The sequence below is a fragment of the Dreissena polymorpha genome, chromosome 9, assembly GCF_020536995.1.
Source record: "Dreissena polymorpha isolate Duluth1 chromosome 9, UMN_Dpol_1.0, whole genome shotgun sequence".
Taxonomy (NCBI): Eukaryota; Metazoa; Mollusca; class Bivalvia; order Myida; family Dreissenidae; genus Dreissena; species Dreissena polymorpha.
In genome coordinates this window covers 21698125-21719772 of record NC_068363.1, presented here as the reverse complement: position 1 = coordinate 21719772, position 21648 = coordinate 21698125, and the positions used below count along the sequence as shown (strand labels likewise).

The window sequence follows — 21648 nt, the reverse complement described above, 5'->3', positions numbered from 1 at the left end:
CATAAGACTGTTGACTGAGCTGTATCAGAAATCATTAACATAGACTGTTGACTGAGCTGTATCAGAAATCATTAACATAGACAGTTGACTGAGCTGTATCAGAATCATTAACATAGACTGTTGACTGAGCTGTATCAGAAATCATTAACATAGACTGTTGACTGAGCTGTATCAGAAATCATTAGCATAGACTGTTGACTGAGCTGTATCAGAAATCATTAACATAGAGTGTTGATTTAACTGTATCAGAAATCATAAGCACACACATAATCACCATTATAATGATTGTCATTATCATATTAGCTGCGCTCTGTGAATACAGGGCCTTCAAAATGTGTGTAAAATGTCATCCCAGATAAGCCTGTGTAGTCTGCAGGTTCATAAGGGACGGCATTTATGATGTCAATACCTGTCATGTGCCCATACCTGTCATGTGCCCATACCTGTCATGTGCCCTCTTGAGAATCCCCAGGAAGGTGTCAATCTTTCTCAGCTGCTTACACATGTCATGAAGTCGTAGCGCCTCCTCATGGCATATCAGGGACTCTTTCAGATGAGCTTTAGCTATGAATACAGAAACATAATGAGCAGCACTTCTAAAATTGTAGCTGGGGATTACCAGAACACTTGATCTGAATTTTTTACTAAAGAACAACACAAGAATATAAATGCCTGAAGAATACCAGCCGACTTCTATTTACAAGTGAAAATCCATTTTTTTGGATCTTTGGTACTTGAACAGTTTCATTCCAACAGTTTTGCTATTCTTTCTTAATTTATAACAATAAAATAAAACATTCATAGATTTATAGTACAAGGTAACCCGACAGACAGCTTTACATGTATACCCCACCAAGATTGTGTTGATCTTGTAGTGGTGCCTTGAATTTTGAATCGGCGTGATTGACGGATGACTTCTTTTGATAATACCTTTTTATGAAAATTCTTAAAAGGGAATATATAGCATACACACAAAGAATGAAGTCTAAACTGTTGACCTTCAAGTGACTGACTGACGTCTTCTGAAGATTGTTTTAATGACCTTAACATAACCTTGGTACCAAATTTGATCAACAGGTTTAAGAAATATTTTACAAACACAACTATGGAGGCTCAAATCTTTGACCTTGAGAAACAATCTTGACCTTGAGCTGACGTAAGTGACCTTTGACCTTGAGGTATGATCTTGACATTGAGTTGGCCTAAGTGACTTTTGACCTTAAGGAATGATCTTGACCTTGTGCATGCCTATGTGACCTTTGACCTTGATGACTAATCTTGACATTGATCTGGCTTATGTGACCTTTGGCCTTCAGGAATGATCTTGACCTTGAGCTGTCCTAAGTGATCTTTGACCTTGAGAAATAATCTTGACCTTGAGCTGGTCTAAGTAACCTTTGACCTTGAGTAATAATCATGACCTTCAGTAGGCTTGAGTGACATGTGCATTCTTCATGTTGTCTCAAATACCTAATGTTTCAGACAAGTTTCATGAAAATCTTTCAATAGGTTTAGGAATATAAAGATGAAATGACAGGGTTTTTTTTGGCCCGATTTTATAGCCGAAATGTTCCCAATCCCAAAAAGTATACTTTTTTCCCAAAATGTGGCAAAAAATTCCCAATTGCCAAAAAAAAAAAAAACAATTTTTTTTTTTTTTTTTTTTTTTTTTTTAGAAAGAAGTCTTATGTGTATTTTATCTCAATTTTAATTCAATTACATCTAACAAAGTATTATATACAAAGTATTATATGATGTTTTTCTTTTAATTTGAATGACTATAAAGAGTTAAATCAAATTTAGTATTTCCCTAATCAGTGGACTTTTCTTGTGGAAAAAAAGGCTAACGAATTTATTTTCCCAATTTCATGAAAATGCCGATAAAATTCCCAATTCCAAAGCCATGGGCTTTCTTCCCAAAAAGTGGAAAAAAACCCTGAATGAAAAAAAGGCTTTTACTTTTGACCTTAAAGCATGACCTTAGCACATTCCTTCTGCACATTGTCTAAAAAAGTGAACTTACTTGCCAAGTTTCTTGAAAATTGCTCAAATACTATAGGAGATATGGAGCGGACAGCAAAATAGAGTATCAACCATTTGACCTTGAAATAAGACCTTGACCTTGGTCCACTGTGACTGACACAGACCTTCAGGAAAGTGAACTGAACATCTTAGTCATGTTTCATTAAAATCGTTTTAGTGTATAGGAGATCTGAAGCGGACAGGACAATGGAGGCTCAGACGTTTGACCTTAAAGTATGACCTTGACTTTGAGCTAAAATTACTGAACATCGTCTAAATGCCCTTAACATTTGAGGCAAATTTAATAACAATCCTTCAAAGGTATAGGAGAATAGGAGATATGGAGTGAAAAAATAATCTCAATTTTTGCACAAAATTCCACAATTTTATTGGGACTTCAATCTTTATCCCAAAATGAACAAGAGCTGTGTTTGTGAAACACAAGGCCCCCTACTGTGCTTTGAAGCTGCAAGGCAGCTATGTAAGAAAAAAAAGACCTTTGACCTTGAAGGATGATCTTGACCTTGACCTTTCACCACTCAAAATGTGCAGCTCCATGAGATACACATGCATGCCAAATATCAAGTTGCTATCTTCAATATTGTAAAAGTTATCACCAACCTTAAAGTTTTGGGACAGACACACACATTCAATGACAGACAGACAGACAGGCCAAAAACAACATACCCCCGATCATTCGATCCGGGGGCATAAAAATAACTAATACCGGTGCTATTTTACTTCACAAGAACTTTTATAAATCTTAAGCTGTACCTACCCAATTTTTTCCGCTGATCAAAGGTCTGTGGTACTTCTATTGGTTCATTCTCGTCTTCCTCGCGCTCCAGACAGCTGACCAGCTCTGAAATCTTCTCCATGTCTATACTGTCTGCAATGTCAGAAACATACACTGAAGGAATTCAAACAAATTGCGTTATTTATAGTTTGTATATTGTTATGTCACCTATTTTCGCAATGTGAAATCGCATATCGCAAAAATAGGTGACATTAGGATTAACACACAATAAACAACGCAAGTAGATTGATCATTTAATATTCAAAATAAATACAATTCACTACCCATGCGCAATTTCATTCCTGGGTTTACCACGTGACGATGATGATCAATCTACTTGCGTTATTCATAGTTAACTGGTAGTTACCTGGTAGACATACTCAGTAAAATTGTATTACCAAATATACTGAAAATATAAAAACTTTACAACATTTTTCAAGTAATGTAATATACCAGTCGTGATATTTTAATCAATATAAACTAATAATTGTAAAAATAATCGGTATTTTAGAACTTTTCGTTTTTCATCAATCTGGTTGACCATCGTGTTAACTAACTTGCCATGATTTTTTCGTGGAGAAGTACAGCGAAGGAACTGATTAGTATAGTTGGTATGACAATGCTTACAAACTGCAATAAACCACTGAAATCATCCATTGAGAGTGACACTGGTTATTCACTATCAATTGATTCACGGCCAGTCCAAGCTTCAGTACCTTGGGGCCATAAAACATACATTCTGTTAACAATTTCGGGTATTGTGATGATTTTTATAGTAATGAGAGACTGTTAGGCAAAGCGAGTTAACTCTCGAAAAAATATCAGAGAAAGAAGTCCACAGTCATTGATTCGGAGTTTCATAGTTTGCATGTTCCCTATTACTTACACGCACAGACAGCAACAGGGAACAAAAATAAATCATTTCCGATTCTTTTTTTTCGTCCTGTGTTCAAGCAGAATGAGTGGTGGCACATTTTCCGGATGCACAAAAGTTCGGACATTCAGATCTTGCGAAACGAATAAGGAAATCCAAAGAATTTTTTAAATTCATAGATGATTTTAAAGGAGTCCGACAGACTTATCTGACACAAAAACAAGGAGTCTCAGACTCCCATTAGTGTCGAACGCTGCAAAGTGTCATCCTTAATTAGCCAGTGCGCATTACACAGGCTTATCTGGCTTTTTTCGCAAATACATTAGACCCAGTTTTCCAAGAACGAGACTCAAATGGAACTCAGCAGGGGCCAACTAGCCATTGGCCCCTAACACAAGTGGTTAACCACTAGATATTCTGAGAAACCTCTCATGGCATTGACAGAACAAGGCATGGACAAAATGTTCGATCCTGACCCAGATATTGTACAAAAGTAGACTAATGTATGAAAACATTTTCTGACAAGTAGTCTCCAGGACAAACGAACAAACATCCAAGATGATTCCAGTTTAAATCTCGGACTCCCGTTAGTGTCGAACGCTGCAAAGTGTCATCCTTGATTAGCCAGTGCGCATTACACAGGCTTATCTGGGACGACACTTTCCGCAAATACATTAGACCCAGTTTTCCAAGAACGAGTCTCAAATGGAACTCAGCAGGGGCCAACTAGCCTTTGGCCCCTAACACAAGTGGTTAACCCCTAGATATTCTGAGAAACCTCTCATGGCATTGACAGAACAAAGATGGCCAAGGAGAAAAATGTTAGATCCTGACCCAGATATTGTATAAAAGTAGACAAATGTATGAAAACATTTTCTGACAAGTAGTCTCCAGGACAAACAGACATCCAAGATGATTTCAGTTTAACCCTCTCTATTTCGTAGATTGTGTGTATGTATGCGTGTGTGTGTATGCGTGTGTGTGGGGGGGGAGGGGAGTAACTAGCTAGTGCCATATCTTGAGGAAATTTCAGTACTCAGTAAAATTTTCATACAGGATTTAGATCAAAGTTTCACAAAATTCTAATTGGTCAATTTGAGACTAAACACATTAAAAGTCACATGGCCTGATCAAGTACTTTTTTAAAGCATACCAAAACACTTGGTGAGGGGGGGGGGCTATTAAGGAGATATTTGTGTTGAGAGACATTAAATGGCGCAAATTCTTAAAAAGACCCTGTTTATCCGGTCGTTCTGATCCATTGGAGATTTAACAGCATACCAGGCTGGTCTAGGAGTGCGTTGGCAACGTGGTGGTGAGCAAGAGCAGCGTAGTACTCAGCCTTGACCTGCGCCATCGAGAGCCACGAGTACGGGATGTAGTCCTTGACATGCTCCGTGTGCATCAGTTGCTGAGTGTCACGGTACATGTGAGATACCTGCAACATACAGTACATATGGGACATCTGCAATATACAGTACATATGAGACATCTGCAACATAAGATACATATGAGACATCTGTAACATACAGTACATATGAAACATCTGCAACATACGATACATGTGAGATACCTGCAACATACAGTACATATGAGACATCTGCAACATACAGTACATATGAGACATCTGCAACATAAGATACATATGAGACATCTGTAACATACAATACATATGAAACATCTGCAACATACGATACATGTGAGACATCTGTAACATACGGTACATGTGAGACACCTGCCTTAACATTCATAAATCATTTGACGATATTCGTGTTTCTGAATTTCATAAATGCAAACCTTCGCTATTTTTCCCAAGTATACAGTAAAGTGAATAGTGGGATATATTTATTTGTTTTAATAAAGATTAGCTGTAATTTATGTCCCATGGGCCAGTCCTCTTATAATGAGTTCACCAGATGCAGATGGGCTTTGAACATTAAAACACCACGTCCAATCAACACATGGGTATAGTACCTCACATCAACACATAGCCTGAAGTTATTTTTTTATGATAATGAAAAATTGACAAGTTAATATAAATTAAGATTGAAAGCACATGTACCGACTATTTTTTCAAAAATGGAGTAAAAATGCAAGTAAATTATTAATGGTTAAAATGGCATTTAAACTTTATTTATTAAGATTGTCACTTGCATGTTGTTATCTGGTGTTGGTAACATTTAGCCATCAAACACAAACCCAGTTTGCTTTTTTCAGAAGCCAAGTAACAGGATAACAATACGTATATCAGTAATTTGTAACAACAGTCATTCAACGCTGTTTGATTGCATTTCAAATTCAACAAGGGCTGTTTGTAAAACATGCATGCCCCCCATATGGGCTGTCTGTTGTAGTGGCAGCCATTGTGTGAATACGATTTTTGTAACTGTGACCTTGACCTTTGACCTAGTGACCTGAAAATCAATAGGGGTCATCTGCGGGTCACGATCAATGTACCTATGAAGTGTCATGATCCTAGGCAAAAGCGTTCTTGAGTGATCATCCGAAAATCATTTTACTATTTCAAGTCACCGTGACCTTGACCTTTGACCTAGTGACCTCAAAATCAATAGGGGTCATCTGCAAGTCATGATCAATCTACCCATGAAGTTTCATGATCCTAGGCGTATGTGTTCTGGAGTTATCATTCAAAAACCATTTTACTATTTCTGGTCACCGTGACCTTGACCTTTGACCTAGTGACCTCAAAATCAATAGGGGTCATCTGCGAGTCATGATCAATGTACCTATGATCCTAGGCCCAAAAAAAAAGTCAGATAAAGGGAGACAACTAAAACTGAACTGATTTAACCAGTTCAGTTTTAGTTTTCTCCCTTTATCTGATAATTGTTTATAATTAACCCCATTTGTATCAAAATAAATATTTTAAGTCGTGGTGACCTTACCTTGGAATTATTGACGTTTTTCTTTCGTGTCACACACCGTCCCATGATGGTGAACAAATGTGCCAAATGATTTTAAAATCTCACAATGAATGACATAGATATGGCCCGAACAAGCTTATTTATGGCCATTTTTTACCTTTGACCTCAATGTGTGACCTTGACCTTGGAGATATTGATGTAATTCTTTCGTGCGACACACCGTCTAATGATGGTGAACAAATTTGCCAAATGATTTTAAAATCTGACAATGAACGACAAAGTTATGGCCCAGACAAGCTCATTTATAGCCATTTTTTACCATTGAAGTCAAATTGTGACCTTGACCTTGGAGATATCGACATAATTGTTTCGCGCGACACACCGTCTAATGATGGTGAACCAATGTGCCATATGATTTTAAAATCTCACAATGAACGACAAAGTTATGGCTCGGACAAGCTTGTTCCGCCCGCCAGCCCGCCAGTCCGCCCGCCCGCCGACATTCGCCAATCTAATAACCAGTTTTTTCCTTCGGAAAACCTGGTTAAATATATCATTATTACAGATAAGGTGTACTGGTAAACAACACTTGGCAATTATTAGTAGACAATAAAGGATTAGTGATGGCAAGTTTTGGCAAATTCGAAATTGAATTGTAACTTACCGGTATTCAGTTAACTTCTTGAATAAGCATCCTTTTAATGAGTGTCAGGACGAATCGTCTCATGACACCATGGCGGGGCATACATCCCAAAAGCGGAACTGTCCTGTCATTATAGGGACATTTCGCATGTATAACCATTAAACCAACTTGCATGGTTTTGGGTCAAAACAAAACAAAAGTTACCATGGCAGCTTCCTGTGCCGCGTAGGAGCACTGCTGTACTCCCCCTGCCACGCCCCCCAGACACAGGCTTTCATACACACACTCCTGGGCCTGGGACTGAAACAACAAGAACAACAAAGATGTAACACTTCAGTTTAACCCTTTGCATGCTGGGATATTTGTCGTCTGCTAAATTGGTGTCTGCTGAATTTCTAAAATCATCCATTTTCTTCACTTTTTTTCAAAGACCTATACCAGAATATCAAAAAGGTTGGATCCTGATCAGACGCCATATTTTGTGGCGTCTGATCTGGATCCAAACTGTTTGCAAAGGCCTTTAAAATTCGGTTCCAGCCCTTAAAGGGTTAAACCTATTTTGTATAGCTCAATTGCATAGAAATCCTAATGCTTATTTGAAATGAGTTTGTTTCCAGGGACTAGAACCAGTACTTATGTGTCTATGGAAAAGATCTCAAGAATGCTCCAACAGTGGAGATCGAACCCGTGACCTACCTGTCACTAGACGGACACCATATTTAACACTTAACCTTTCAGATACCCATTATGACACATTTGTAGTCTCTTAGAAGATAAAATAAATTTAACCCTTTGCATGCTGGGAAATTTGTCGTCTGCGAAAATGTCGTCTGCTGAATTTATAAAATTCGCATTTTCTTCGATTTTTTTCAAAGAATACTATCAAAATAGCAAACAGTTTGGATCCTGATGAGACGCCACGTTCTGTGGCGTCTCATCTGGATCCAAACTGTTTGCTAAGGCCTTTAAAATTCGGTTCCCGCATTGTAAGGGTTAAAGACATTTCTTACTACACTGTAACTCCAATATAGTGCAGTCCGTTATAACGCTGTGTCCAATATAACGCAGGGGGTCATTGGATCCCGTTTTTTCTCCAACCTTCCATTTCTTACTCAAATCCATGTTATGCAACTCTCAAAAAATTCTAAGAAGCCGGCGATGACAGCTTGATTGCTTTATCCCTCCGTTTAACTGATTTTAATTGATTAGAGGTTTAACGACACTCGACAGCAAATTGGTGTTAATCTGTTGTGTAATGTCAATAAAGGTGTGAAAACTCGCGAGTCCGTGTTTATTACATGTATTCCCTATCAGAGCGGTTCAGTGTTTACGAAATTAGTAAACATATTTCTTGTCATAAATGTTTAACATTATTTTTTCGTAAGTGATGTTGTAATTATATTTGATTATCGGATAAATGTGCACATTAGAAAAGCGGTATGTATACTGTTATCGTTCGATTCGGTTTATATGCATGTATTTGCGGATGACAACACAGCATGACAATACACAGGACCTATATTATAGGCTATACTTTACCTGTTTTTATAGCCCCCGTAAATAAATAAGCTCAAAACTTATAACGCTGTCCGTTTATAACGCTGTTGCGTGGCTTGGACCCCGTCATCCGCGTTATATTGGAGTTACAGTGTACCAGTAAATTCAAGTTTAAAAGGATTCGTTTACAACCCTAAGATACTGCTGTGCAGCAAACAGCATAAAACCTGAACAGACTGCAAGTTACTCACAGGCTGTTCTGGTTGTATGCTGTTTGCTGCTCATCAGTAACTAAGGAATGAAAATGAAGCCTTTAAAACTTAAATTTAAATGTGTCTCTATGCGTTTTTTGTCTGTTATCAAGATGTACACATTGCACTTTGTCTATAAACACAAGATGTTTGTTTTTTCTTCTTTATGTATTTTGTATACTGTTTTTTTTCAACAAGCAACTACATGTAATTGTAATGTTTACAAGATACTTCTCTAAACTATATGCTTTGTCAGGGACATTCGCTTTGTCATCGATGACTACTATAACAAAAAACTTTAGATTTATGTTGGATGCATTACATGTACTTTCGTTGCAGTGATCTTATTTCTTAGTGCACAACATTATTGTTATAATTTATATTGTATATGTACGTGTCTGCAATCACTGAATAAAATGTGTTGAAAAAAAGAAGAAGAGAATAATAGGTTGGTAACGTGGATGGAGAATGGTTATCTGGCAAGTTGGAGGAATTTATCGGGTGAGCCGAAGGCTCAGGTACTACTTACATGTACCCCGGGTACTCTTAAGTATACTCACATGTACCCCGGGTACTCTTAAGTATACTTACATGTACCCCGGGTACTCTTAAGTATACTTACATGTACCCCGGGTACTCTTAAGTATACTTACATGTACCCCGGGTACTCTTAAGTATACTTACATGTACCCCAGGTACAGTAAATATACTTAAACGTTACCTGGAATTTTAACGCTAAATCGGTCGTTGTCGGCTATTTTTTATAATAAATTGTGTTCTTATTTATGTCAATTTTATGTTAAATGACATCTATATTATCAAACTTATACTCAAAAAGCGAATGCCGGACAAAACCCCTCCCGGATAAAAACCCTCCCGTCAGCTTTATAGAGGCCGGACGAAAACCCTCCCATGAATAGACGGGGACAGACAAAAACCCTCCCATGAAAAAAACGGGGGAGGACAAAAACCCTTCCATGAAAAAACGTGACCGGACAAAAACCCTCCCGTGAAATCGTCAGCCATCAGATTCACCGGGAGAAACCCCAGACCATCCAACATCCCGCAGAAGCAAATACATTTGTCGGAGATTAATGGCTCTTAATTGATTCTGTGATTAAACTAATTAAAAACTAAAAGTAGTTGCAGATTCACAGTTTGCTATTTTGAGTAAATTTTGCGGATTAATGAAAATGAATGCAACAATGTGTGACGCAATTACATTTGTCGGTGTTTAATTGCTTTCACGGGAGGGTTTTTGTCCGCAGTTGCAGATTCACAGTTTGCTATTTTGATATATATCATTGTATGCCATTTACTAGTTAATTGTTATGATTAGCTGATTAGTGGGCCTAAATTACCGAATCATTGACATATTTGACAATACAGTATGCTTTATATATTGTCTGCAAAAATGCAATTGAAAACGTTACAGTCAAAGATAAATAAAATAAGTAATTAAGACAAATTAGTTACATGCTAACGAATTGTTAGTTGTTAACAGAATGTTACTTTCATTTTCGCAAAGTTTTCAAAAACTTCCCGGAAAGCACGTTTTTTTTGCATGAATGAGCGTATAACGCGATTAAACGTTGCATTGTAACGTATTGCATTCTTTCAAAATTTAAATTCACTTGTTTATGAATGGCCTCATTTTATGTTTTAAATGATGTTGTTATTATATTGGATTATCGGATTTATATGCACATTAGAAAGCGGTATGTTTACATTTAATGGATGCACATTTTCTTTCAATTTCAATTTCACACCCCTGAAAACACAATACACAATACACACAATGGGTAATTTTGTCGGATTAATGAATGCAACACTAAGTGTTAAATTTCTTTTACGGGAGGGTTTTTGTCCGCCTACGTTTTTTCATGGGAGGGTTTTTGTCCTCCCCCGTTTTTTTCATGGGAGGGTTTTTGTCCGCCCATGTTTATTCATGGGAGGGTTTTCGTCCGCCCCCTATGAAAATGACGGGAGGGTTTTTATCCGGGAGGGGTTTTGTCCGTATTCCTCAAAAAGCATGTTGATGCAGGGTTTTTTTTAAGAAAAGTTTGTTTTAGATTAACGTCGGTGCGTTTTACGACAATGGATTTTGGGCGGGAATACAACTCGGGTACAGTCTAATATCAACCGGGTACGTTTATTTATATTTACCGTACCCAGAGGTACATGTAAGTATACTTTAGAGTACCCGGGGTACATGTAAGTAGTACCTGAGCCGACAATGACCAATCGAGCTCCAGTAGGGCAAACATGTGAGCCTTGGACTGAACAAGAACAAGAAACCCTGACAGAAAAATCTGAACAAATCTACATTTACAATCTAATAAAACAGCGATTATTCGATCATTACAAGCAATACTGGCACTATGAGATCAATAATTCATCAAGACTAAATACATATTGCCGCATTAAAGACACATTTAATACAAAACAATATCTGGATATCATTACAACAAATCAATTTAAAATAGCACTAACTCAATTACGCCTATCATCACACAGATTAGAAATAGAACGAGGGCGATACCACAATATTCCTCAGGATAACAGGAAATGTAAATTTTGTAATCTTAATATCGAAGAAAGTGAATACCATTTCTGTCCAATATACAAAGGTATTAGAAAAACTTTAAAGTCATATTATCAAAGATGACCAACGTTAAATAAGTTTGATTTATTAATGAAAACACAAATTAAACAAGAAACCAGTCGGAAACGAGTGATGCTCCCCAAAGGTTTTTTTTGTCACAATATTACACTGTATATTCAGATAAAAGGAAACGTCTTGAGGGCACAGTAGTTTGGGGGACAAGAATTTTTTTATATAAAATTTCAAAGGGCCATAACTCTGTGAAAAATCATCCGGCCAGAACCCGCTGATAATATGCACATCTCCTCTTGGTAGTGAAGCTTCCCGTAAAGTTTCATTGAATTCCAGTCATTAGTTGCTGAGAAATAACCCGGACAAAAATTGTGCACGGACGGACACATGGACGAACGAAGGGGCGACTATATGCTCTCCCCAAAAAATTTTGGGAGAGCTTAAAAAGAAATCATTAATCTTTCAAAAAATATATATAATGCAAATTGTTTACGGAACAATTTAGAAACAAATATTACATGGTTCAACATAATTAGTTTCATTTTAACATTCATATTAATTATTACTCATCAAATTCTGGGAAAAAATAGTATACATAGATAAATTAATTAATTGTAACAATGTACTCTTTGTCTCATTATTTTATTACAACTATCATTATCGATGTCAGAAGGACATATCCTATGTTATGAAGCAGTAAAATATTTGTTAACTTCCTCCATTACATAATTTGTATCATTATTACCTAATTTCATAATAATTCTCATCCACGTCGTTACACCTGTGTATTATGTATAATTGTATAATGCTTTTGGCTAAAAAGCAATTGTATGCTTAAGAGCTAATAAATGTTGTTGTTGTTGTATTTAAAATACTGCTGATAATACATCATACAAATAGATAAATCCTGATTTATGTTTGGACTGAAAATAAATCAATTCATTATGCGATGTATTGATTAAAAGGTCAATATTACAAATGCCGAAGCTTCTTTGATCTAACTCTATTCTATGATAAGCATAATACCCCTAATCCCTTCAGAAAGGGATTATAAAACTGTCAAAACAAACGCATGCCAAACATGTGGTCCATACAGACCCCTAATTGACACCTGACAGCAAACTTGCCACCCCAAGGTTACCAAGCACTTTCTAAATTAACAGCCATCCTTCTCAATATAGGTCTTAGTTAATTGACAGCTTTTAGTGCTTGATTGAGTCATAATGGCTTCCATAAATCTGGAGATATATTTGAGGAGATTATCTGGAAAGTTATGAAAGTTTCTGCCTTTGTTCTAACTGGGAACATCTTGACACATTTTGTCAGTACAGATAATAATTGGAAGGAACTAAACTGCTGGCAACGTGGATCCATCTCATACTGCTTATAAGTATAAAGGTGTTTTTTATTTGATTACAATTATGTAATTTATTATTTCTTATTGAAAGGGTATCTGATGATGTTTTTATGACAAATGTTTTATATTAATTTCATGTTACATGTTTTTGTTAAACATTATATTTATTATTTTCTTATAACATGTGTAATTTAATATTTTCTCATTACACATGTATTTTTTTATTTTCTCATTACACATGTATTTTTTTATTTTCTCATTACACATGTATTTTTTTCTTTCTTATTAGCACGTAATTTACTATTTTCTTAGTACACATGTTATTTATTATTTTCACATAACAATAGCAATGTATAATTTAATACTTAAAATTACTTTTAAAATTACAATAATGATTTATAAATTTCTTATTAAAAGTGTAATATACATGTGAAGTATTTGTTTAAGAACAGAAAATCTGCCATCATTTGAAAATATATATTGTCTATGATCACGAGTGAATTAAAATCGATAATTCACCGAATCCAACAAATTTTCTTTGTATTTAATGCATTTTTCACAGTTTATGTACATTGTTTAAGAGTTAAACTAAAGAATTTTGCTGGGATAATGACGTCATTTCGTCAAAAAAATGACGTCATTTCACAAAAAACAATGAAAATTATCGATAATTCTCACTGATAATTTTCACTTTTTGAATCAATTTTAATTCACTGATATTTCTCTATAAACCATCGGAAAGCATTAAATAAAACATAATAACTTAGAAAATATTGAAATCGCCTGGTTAATTATCAGTAAAAGAGATAATTACATAACTTTGTTTTCAATTATCAATAGACCTTATCATTAATGAGTGACAAATATATTGATGAGTAAACAAAAGAATATTGAAAATAATTTTAGAGATAAAATCTTGATAATTGATCACTGACTGTACAGGGCGATTACACAATAAAAGTGCTTAACATGTTTGACAGGTTGATTGTGAAACAGTGCCAATATGCAACATTACATCAGATAAAATCTGCATAAATCTAAAGATGTGAGAATATTGTCAATTTAGTTGGATAAGATCTTTGTTTCCCTTTTTATCCTGAAGACCTAAGTATTTAAGCCCAAGAAAAACCACGAGATATATAAAATCCTACTTTCATTAACATACTTTCAAGCTATATTTTGTATCTGGATTTCTTTTCTATACAAAGTAAGTGCATGTAACAATATTTTCTCAATTTAAAAAGAAATTTGATTCATATATTAGTATTGTAATTTCGTTTTTTAATTTATAATGATGACATATGATTGTAAGAAATTGTACATACTCTTATATAAAACAATTTAAATAAATTCCATTTTATTATTTCCTTTCAGTCTGGAAATGATACAATATATTATAAATAGTAAGATTATTTATGTACATGTAACAGTTTTTAATTTTATGTCATTTTAGACATGATTGTTGGGAATAATAAAAACATATTATAATATATATTTATTTTCCTTGACAGTCTAGATATAATTAAGTAAAATAAATAAATATAAAACGACAGATGAATTATTTAACAAAATTTGTTTTTTTGTGCGATAATTGTCAAAAAATAAAACATTCAAATAATAATTGTTTCGTAATATTATTTTAAATCAGTCGATAAAGAATGAAATATAAATAATAAATATTATTTATACAATGTGTATTTTGTGTAAATTTAATCACTGTAATAAAAACAAAAACACCATTATTATAACAGTATGAATATAAAATACACATGTATTCAAACAAATAATGATGTTTTTGTTCTCATTTCAGTCATCTACAGTCAGGGTTTCTCTAGACCATGATGTATGAGAGACTTCCAGAGGACCTGGGTTCCACATCCATGAATTACGACCCACAGGAGGCGCTATACACCGGACTATCGACACAGCCTTTATTGGAATCACAAAAAATGAAAGCACTGAACAACAGCTTTTCGACCAAGCTTGCATCAAAATCCACTAACATGAATTATGATAATCTGGAGAAAGACATGTTTGGGCAGAAATACAAATTTGATTCGGATTACGATAACTTGATGAGTGTAGCGGAAAAGGGAGAACTTGATGCCATGAAACCAGAAGTGTCCAGTTTCAAGCTTTTAGTGACTTATGTGTTTGATTTTGATCTGGAGTTGACTGAAAGTTTAACTAAAAACGACTTGTGTGATGTCAGTGTGTCTGGTCTGTTGGGCTTCAGTAACGTGAAGGAAGAGGAAGCTGTGTCTGATGATAAGGACGTGGATGATGATGATAAGGACACTTGTGACACTGACTTGGGACATGATGTTTATGACTATGAACAGGACTCTGGAGATTATGACATGGTGGAAGTAGTTGAGAATGGCAATGAATCTGGAGCTGATTATGCCAATGCCAGAGAAGACCAACATGACATGAAAGGCAGCAAGAACAACCTTCTAGACGACAATATAGAAGAAACAGAGGAACCTGCCAAAAAAGACCAACTTGAGAGTGATCTAGAGAAAATCCTTGAGAGACTGGACATCGCAGAAGAAGACTATTCTGACTTTGATGAATTACAGTTAGAGAACGGCGATTGTGACAACAGTGAGATAGGAAACAGCCTCACTTCAATCCCTAGTTTTGATGGTCAGTACCACAACAGTGACATGGACAGTGAAAATGATGATGACAATGGTGAAAGTGCCAGCAGTTGCAGAAAGTATGAAAAGAAAGCAAGCAGCCAAAAATCATCAAAAGCTAGTCGAGGCCATAGCATGAGAAAGGGGTTTGTTTATTACTCAAGCAAGGCAAGGCTGTACAAGGGACAGTTATGTTACAGTGACAGGGATGTTAGTGAGCCGTCAAAGAAGAAGTACCCCTTGTTAAAGAGAATCTTCCTCAGAATGTTCCCCTTGAGAAAATATGTCTTGAAACATAAGAACAAAGATCATGCTGTGAAATAAATATGAATCTGGATCTGGAAATACTTAATGCATTTGTGTAAATTTGTGTCTGCTCAGGCCAATCAGGGACAAAACTTTTGCTTTTATGGTATTTATCGTTTAATAGAAGTATCTTCTTTAGTCCACCTATGATGTAAAGTGCAATGTTGATAAGCCTGTTCAGACTGCGCAGGCTAAACTGGGATGATACTTCATAAAGCCCTATTTAACCGTTGGTAGCTCAACTTTTTAAAATAAGTTTTTAAGAATTAGAACATGAAAAAAAAAGAATTTTGTTGAATTAGAATGGTTTCTCTACCTCAAACATTAGAATGTTATAGTAAACAAGTGACTTAAATAAGAACAAAGTTCATGATGTGGAAATTATGGTTCACTCAAATTTTATTTGATACAAAACAACATAATAAAGAACATGAAGTATTCACTGTTCAAATTGTATAGATATAATAGGTTCCCTCACTGAAAATGATACATTTTTTTATAGTGATGTGCAAATAAATTAATAATGTAAAAGCATGGGCATTGTTAGAGTTATGTACACACAATCATCCAAATATGGCCAAAAAACTTAGGAAGCTTGAAAATTATAATTACATTTTATGGAATGGCTAGACATATATTCAATTGTTAGCAATCAGAAAACTTTGTAACTTAATTGTAGTCTTGTATGATACTATTCACAGGGGATGAAGGATAAAACATTTATTGCCCTTGTTTTGCTTACACCATGGGGCAAGCTGTAATGTGCTATGAACAAGTGGGATCATACCAAGTGTGTTGTTCCTGTGTGAAGTATGCCTCTTAAATACAATGTTGTTACATGTATGATTCAATTGTTGTTATTAAAAGCTAAAGAAACTGTATCACCTGTTATTATTCTCTTAACAACATCATTCTATTTTTGCCAATAATTGATTTTGTTTTCTGGTAAATTTTAAATACAGTATTGAAAGATAATATATAAACAGTGAGAAAATGGGGCTTAACCCTTTACCACTTAGATAAATACTTTACCACCTAGATACATACTTTACCACTTAGAGAAATACTTTACCACTTACATAAATACTTTACCACTTAGATAATACTTTACCACTTAGAGAAATACTTTACCACTTACATAAATACTTTACCACTTAGATAATAATTTACCACTTAGATAATACTTTACCACTTAGATAAATACTTTACCACTAAGATAATACTTTACCACTTAGATAAATACTTTACCACTTACATAAATACTTTACCACTTAGTTACACACTTTACCACTTAGATACACACTTTACCACTTAGATACACATTTTACCCCTTAGATACATACGTTACCACTTAGATAAATACTTTACCACTTAGATACATACTTTACCACTTAGATACACACTTTACCACTTAGATACACATTTTACCCCTTAGATACATACGTTACCACTTAGATAAAAACTTTACCACTTAGATAAATACTTTACCACTTAGATACATACTTTACCACTTAGATACGATTTGTAGTCCCTCAGAAAGTTAAATTGAATTAAAGACCTTTTTACTAGATTCAAGTTTTAAAGGCTTCATTTCCAACCCTCAGTTAATGATTAGCAGCAAACAGCATAAAAACTTAACAGACTGAGAGTTACTGGCAGGCTGTTCTGGTTTAATGCTGTTTGCACATAGCCATTTTCACTTTGCTTCTGAGTGGGAAAGGGTTAATGCATGTGTGTAGTGTCATCCCAGATCAGTGTGTGCAATCAGCATTTTAGAATCATCCATTGAAAGGAATGCTCATCCAGGGCCCTCAATCCATTTTAGGGGAAGCAGGTCGCTACCCATAGCAGGGGGAATATTCGCGGCGTTTCTCTTATTGGGGGATTTTTAACTTACTCTCTAATTATTACATTTGTACATGTTTGCACTATATTCATTGCTTATTTCATAATTTAGTATGTTTGACAAGATTAAATTAAAATAGAATTGAGATATAATAATCATGAGACATCTATCTATAAAAATAAAAATAAAATTATATTTTTTTTTAGGGAGAATTTTTCCCCCAAAAAGGGGAAAAAAGTATACTTTTCAGGGGGGGGGGGGGAATTTCGGCCGTGAATTTGACAGATTGAGACTCTGTCATCATAACAAAAATCAAGTTTAGGCTGAAAGTGTGGTCACTGAATAGCCTGTGCTGGCTGCATTAAGCCTACCTTTCAGAGACCAATGCTCAAATGTATTTAAATCAATATATGACAATAAGTGTTTAGTAAACTTAAAGCAAGAGCACCAAATAACGGGTGCCACGTCGGCTGCGGGTGCAGTTTTGAATAAATGAAAGCTTGTCAGATTATATTTTTTTAGATGTCACAGTGACCTTGACATTTGACCTATTGACCAAAAAATGGGTGTGGCATGTAGAACTAATCAAGGTGCAGCTACATACGAAGTTTCAAAGTTGTAGGTTGAAGCACTTTGATTTTAGAGCCAATGTAAAGGTTTACAAAATGTAAAGGTTTTAGCACAAAGCGGCCGACACAACACGACGACGGACACGACGAGCTGTATATGACAAAACCTTGGGTTTTCTCTGAAAACAGCCGAGCTAATGATACAAATTGTAACAATTGAACCTAAGTTAATCTGTTAACGTAAATTGACAACTTGATAACATTAGTTATCAATTTTAGAGTATTTCAGTGCTTTCTGCAGGAATTTTTTCAGACGCCCCGGGCCGAAGGGTTGGGATAACCCCTCCATATTTTTACATTGTTTGAGGCCAACGAGGCCAACCATGTCATTGATAAAGATATGTTTATAAATTGTTTATTAATTGTTTTAAACCTTTCATGTATTGATAGTGTAATCTCGTCGCGAAAGATTCTTCTAAACATCTGTATCAATCCGACTCTAATAATGCATACGTGCTACTTTTCCAGTTTCTTTGCATTACCTGATAATGCAGTATATTCTATTTCTAAAGCAAACTCAGGTAAATATTGACAATAAAAGCGCTCAAGAATTTCATAAACACAATTATTTTTTTAGTGAAGTGTAACCTACGGAACATACCATCATGAGCTGTACCAGCATAGTCAGGGTCTGAGGCTGCATGTCCATGGAAGGTGCGTGAGTGAAGTGGTTGTGAAGGTAGCGGAACGCTCCGCCCGCCAACTCAAAGTAACGCACTGCCTCCTTCAAGCCATGTTTTGTTAATCGATCCTGATAAATAACATAAAATAAGGTTTATATTTCAAACACAAGTGAAATCAGTTTCATTGAGAACTTGAGCCTCTTTCTAAGAATACTGGGCTTACCGTAATTACTATATGTTTTTGGACACTCTAAGTTTTCAGACACCCCCTTTTTTTTAGCAAAAATCATTATTTTTCGTGAATCTTAATTTTTGGACACACAATTTTAGTCCATAATTATGTCTCTAAGCTTTCGGACAGTATATTTTACAGCGCTATTTTACCGAATTTCGGTCCTGTTTTCGATATCTAATGACACTTCGATCATGGGGTTTTACAACCAGATTAACATCCTAAAACATGGCACGTGCATGCCTGAGGGCAACTGACCATTACATTTGCGTTATTGGGTAAATAATCATGTAAACCAGTATTAAACAATGGTTTCCCCCGATAGCATAAGCGTTATGACAATTATCAGGGGTAGTGCCAATTAAAAATTCAATTATCTACCGCAATGGTACTACCCCTTCTCAGTAAAATAACTGTGACAAATACTAAACGCTTCAAAGTGTGATGCACCCTATTGCAAGTTTTACGAACAATGGAAGGTGTTAGACAACAACTATTGGAAATGAACAAACAAAGAATTCATAGTTTGCTTTTTTTATTGCGTTAATTACAGGTTCATACTAACGAGTATCGGTACATCACATGCTCATCTTTGAACTCGTTGGTCAAAGTACAACCTTGTAGTAACTTTCTGACAAATAAATAAAGCGTTTACAATTATTTAAAATGCAGTGCAAACATATAAAACTGTAATTTATACTATACGGCATGGTATTTTACAAGCGCATGCTATTACCGGTAGTCGTTGACACAATTGACGCTATTTTCGGACACTTCGATTTTCGACTCTAAGTTTTCGGACACTTGTATTTTGTGAATATTTTTCGAATCTAAGTTTTTGGATAGGAAAAAAAAAATATTTTTAAGTGTCCGAAAACATAGAGTAATTACGGTAATGCATGTGGGTAAAGTGTTGTGCTAGATTAGCCTGTTCAGACTTTCTGCTTTTGTTGTATTTTTATAAGGAAGTCTCTAATATGAAGAAATCAAGCTAAGAAGGAGGAAAGCGTAATCCCTGGGGTCGTATTCCAGAAACATTTCTGTCATTTAAGTCATTTCTTAAATAATTTCACTTAAGATCAAAATTACAAGGTTTTGCATTTCTTTACTAAATAATGAAACACATGTTTTTATTGGTATTCCTTAAAGAACATTGGCATAATGATATTATTTAAATGTATATCTTGATGCCAATCTATTGCAATATGAAATGAAACACTTAAGAAAATTTCCCTACTTAAGGATGAGAATAAAATTTAGCTTAAGATGCTTCTGGAATACGACCCCTTGTTATTGAAGTGCACATGGTAGCTGGCATATCAACATTGAGCTGGCTTACACATGAAATGACCTTGTCGAATGAAACGTGAGAACGGGTGGAGCTATTGAATAATAGTAGGTCATTCATGCGCAGACACTGTATACACAGTTAATATTGTCGTCTGCCTACAAAATAGCGACCGGATATATTTTCTCAGAATAAACCATCATTCCAATTTGCATGGTTGTAGGTCAAAGTGTTTTCTTTTGTGAGAAACTAATGGTCTACGGAACAACTAACCATCGGGCGATTATCCAACCAACCAACCAACTTACAGATGCAAAGCAATATACACAGCTTCTTTGAAGAAGGGAATATGAGTAAGAGACAATTCCATCGCAAGCAAAATCCTGATTTGAAAACGTTTGGTAGAAATCTAGGTAATTGTCAATTAGGTACAAAGAAACTTGCTTTATTTAAAGAGTTTTTGTTTATTTAAATTTTTGTCAATAATGATCAATAAAAAGAATGGGCCCAAGCCATGAACATTCCTGTATTTGATTCATTCTGGGGAGCATATTTACCAAACAATTCTTAGACTTAACGGTGAGACTTGAGTCTACAAATAAAGAATACCGTTAACCTGCGAATAAAATACGCCCTTTTCCAACTTTAATTTTTCTTCAAGTAGGGGGTGCGTATTATATATGAGTTTAGAGCAAAACAAAATTTTAAATCGTTGTTATTTGCTGCATGGCAGCCTTTTTGAACTACAACATTACATCAAAGGGGGGCAACAGGGCTCTCGCTGTTCTGCATTTTAGCCATTTGCAATATTGAGAATTTGGCTCTATAAAAATCTAAATTGCGAAAATGCAAAAATCTAGTAAAATTTCGTTGAAAACATCCGCCATTTTTATCGGACTGGTTTTCTATATTTGTCTCTCTGTTTCAATGAAAGTGTTCGCAGTAAACGAAACCCGGTCTGTACCCGATTATGAGACATCGCTTGACCTTATTGTTATTAAAGTGCACATGGTAGCTGGCCAATCAACATTGAGCTCGCTTACGCATGAAATGACGTTGTCAAATGAAACGTGAGAACGGGTGGAGCTATCGGATAATAATAGATCATTCATGTGCAGACACTGTATACACAGTTAATAT

At 35.3% G+C, this 21648-nt stretch overlaps 2 protein-coding genes across 2 annotated transcripts in view; both read right to left on the bottom strand.

Annotated features, from left to right (window-relative positions):
* Positions 1-21648, bottom strand: part of LOC127846709 (uncharacterized) — a 130635-nt gene that overhangs the window by 57834 nt on the left and 51153 nt on the right. The window lies entirely within an intron of this gene.
* LOC127846700 (rhophilin-2-like) overlaps positions 1-21648 on the bottom strand; it is a 49627-nt gene that overhangs the window by 4150 nt on the left and 23829 nt on the right. Inside the window, exons 8-12 of the mRNA XM_052378189.1 lie at positions 18967-19116; positions 7425-7520; positions 4974-5130; positions 2801-2911; positions 444-564 (exon numbers count right to left, since the gene is read on the bottom strand). Coding sequence (XP_052234149.1) covers positions 444-564; positions 2801-2911; positions 4974-5130; positions 7425-7520; positions 18967-19116 — 635 coding nt within the window. The remainder of the gene's footprint in view (positions 1-443; positions 565-2800; positions 2912-4973; positions 5131-7424; positions 7521-18966; positions 19117-21648) is intronic.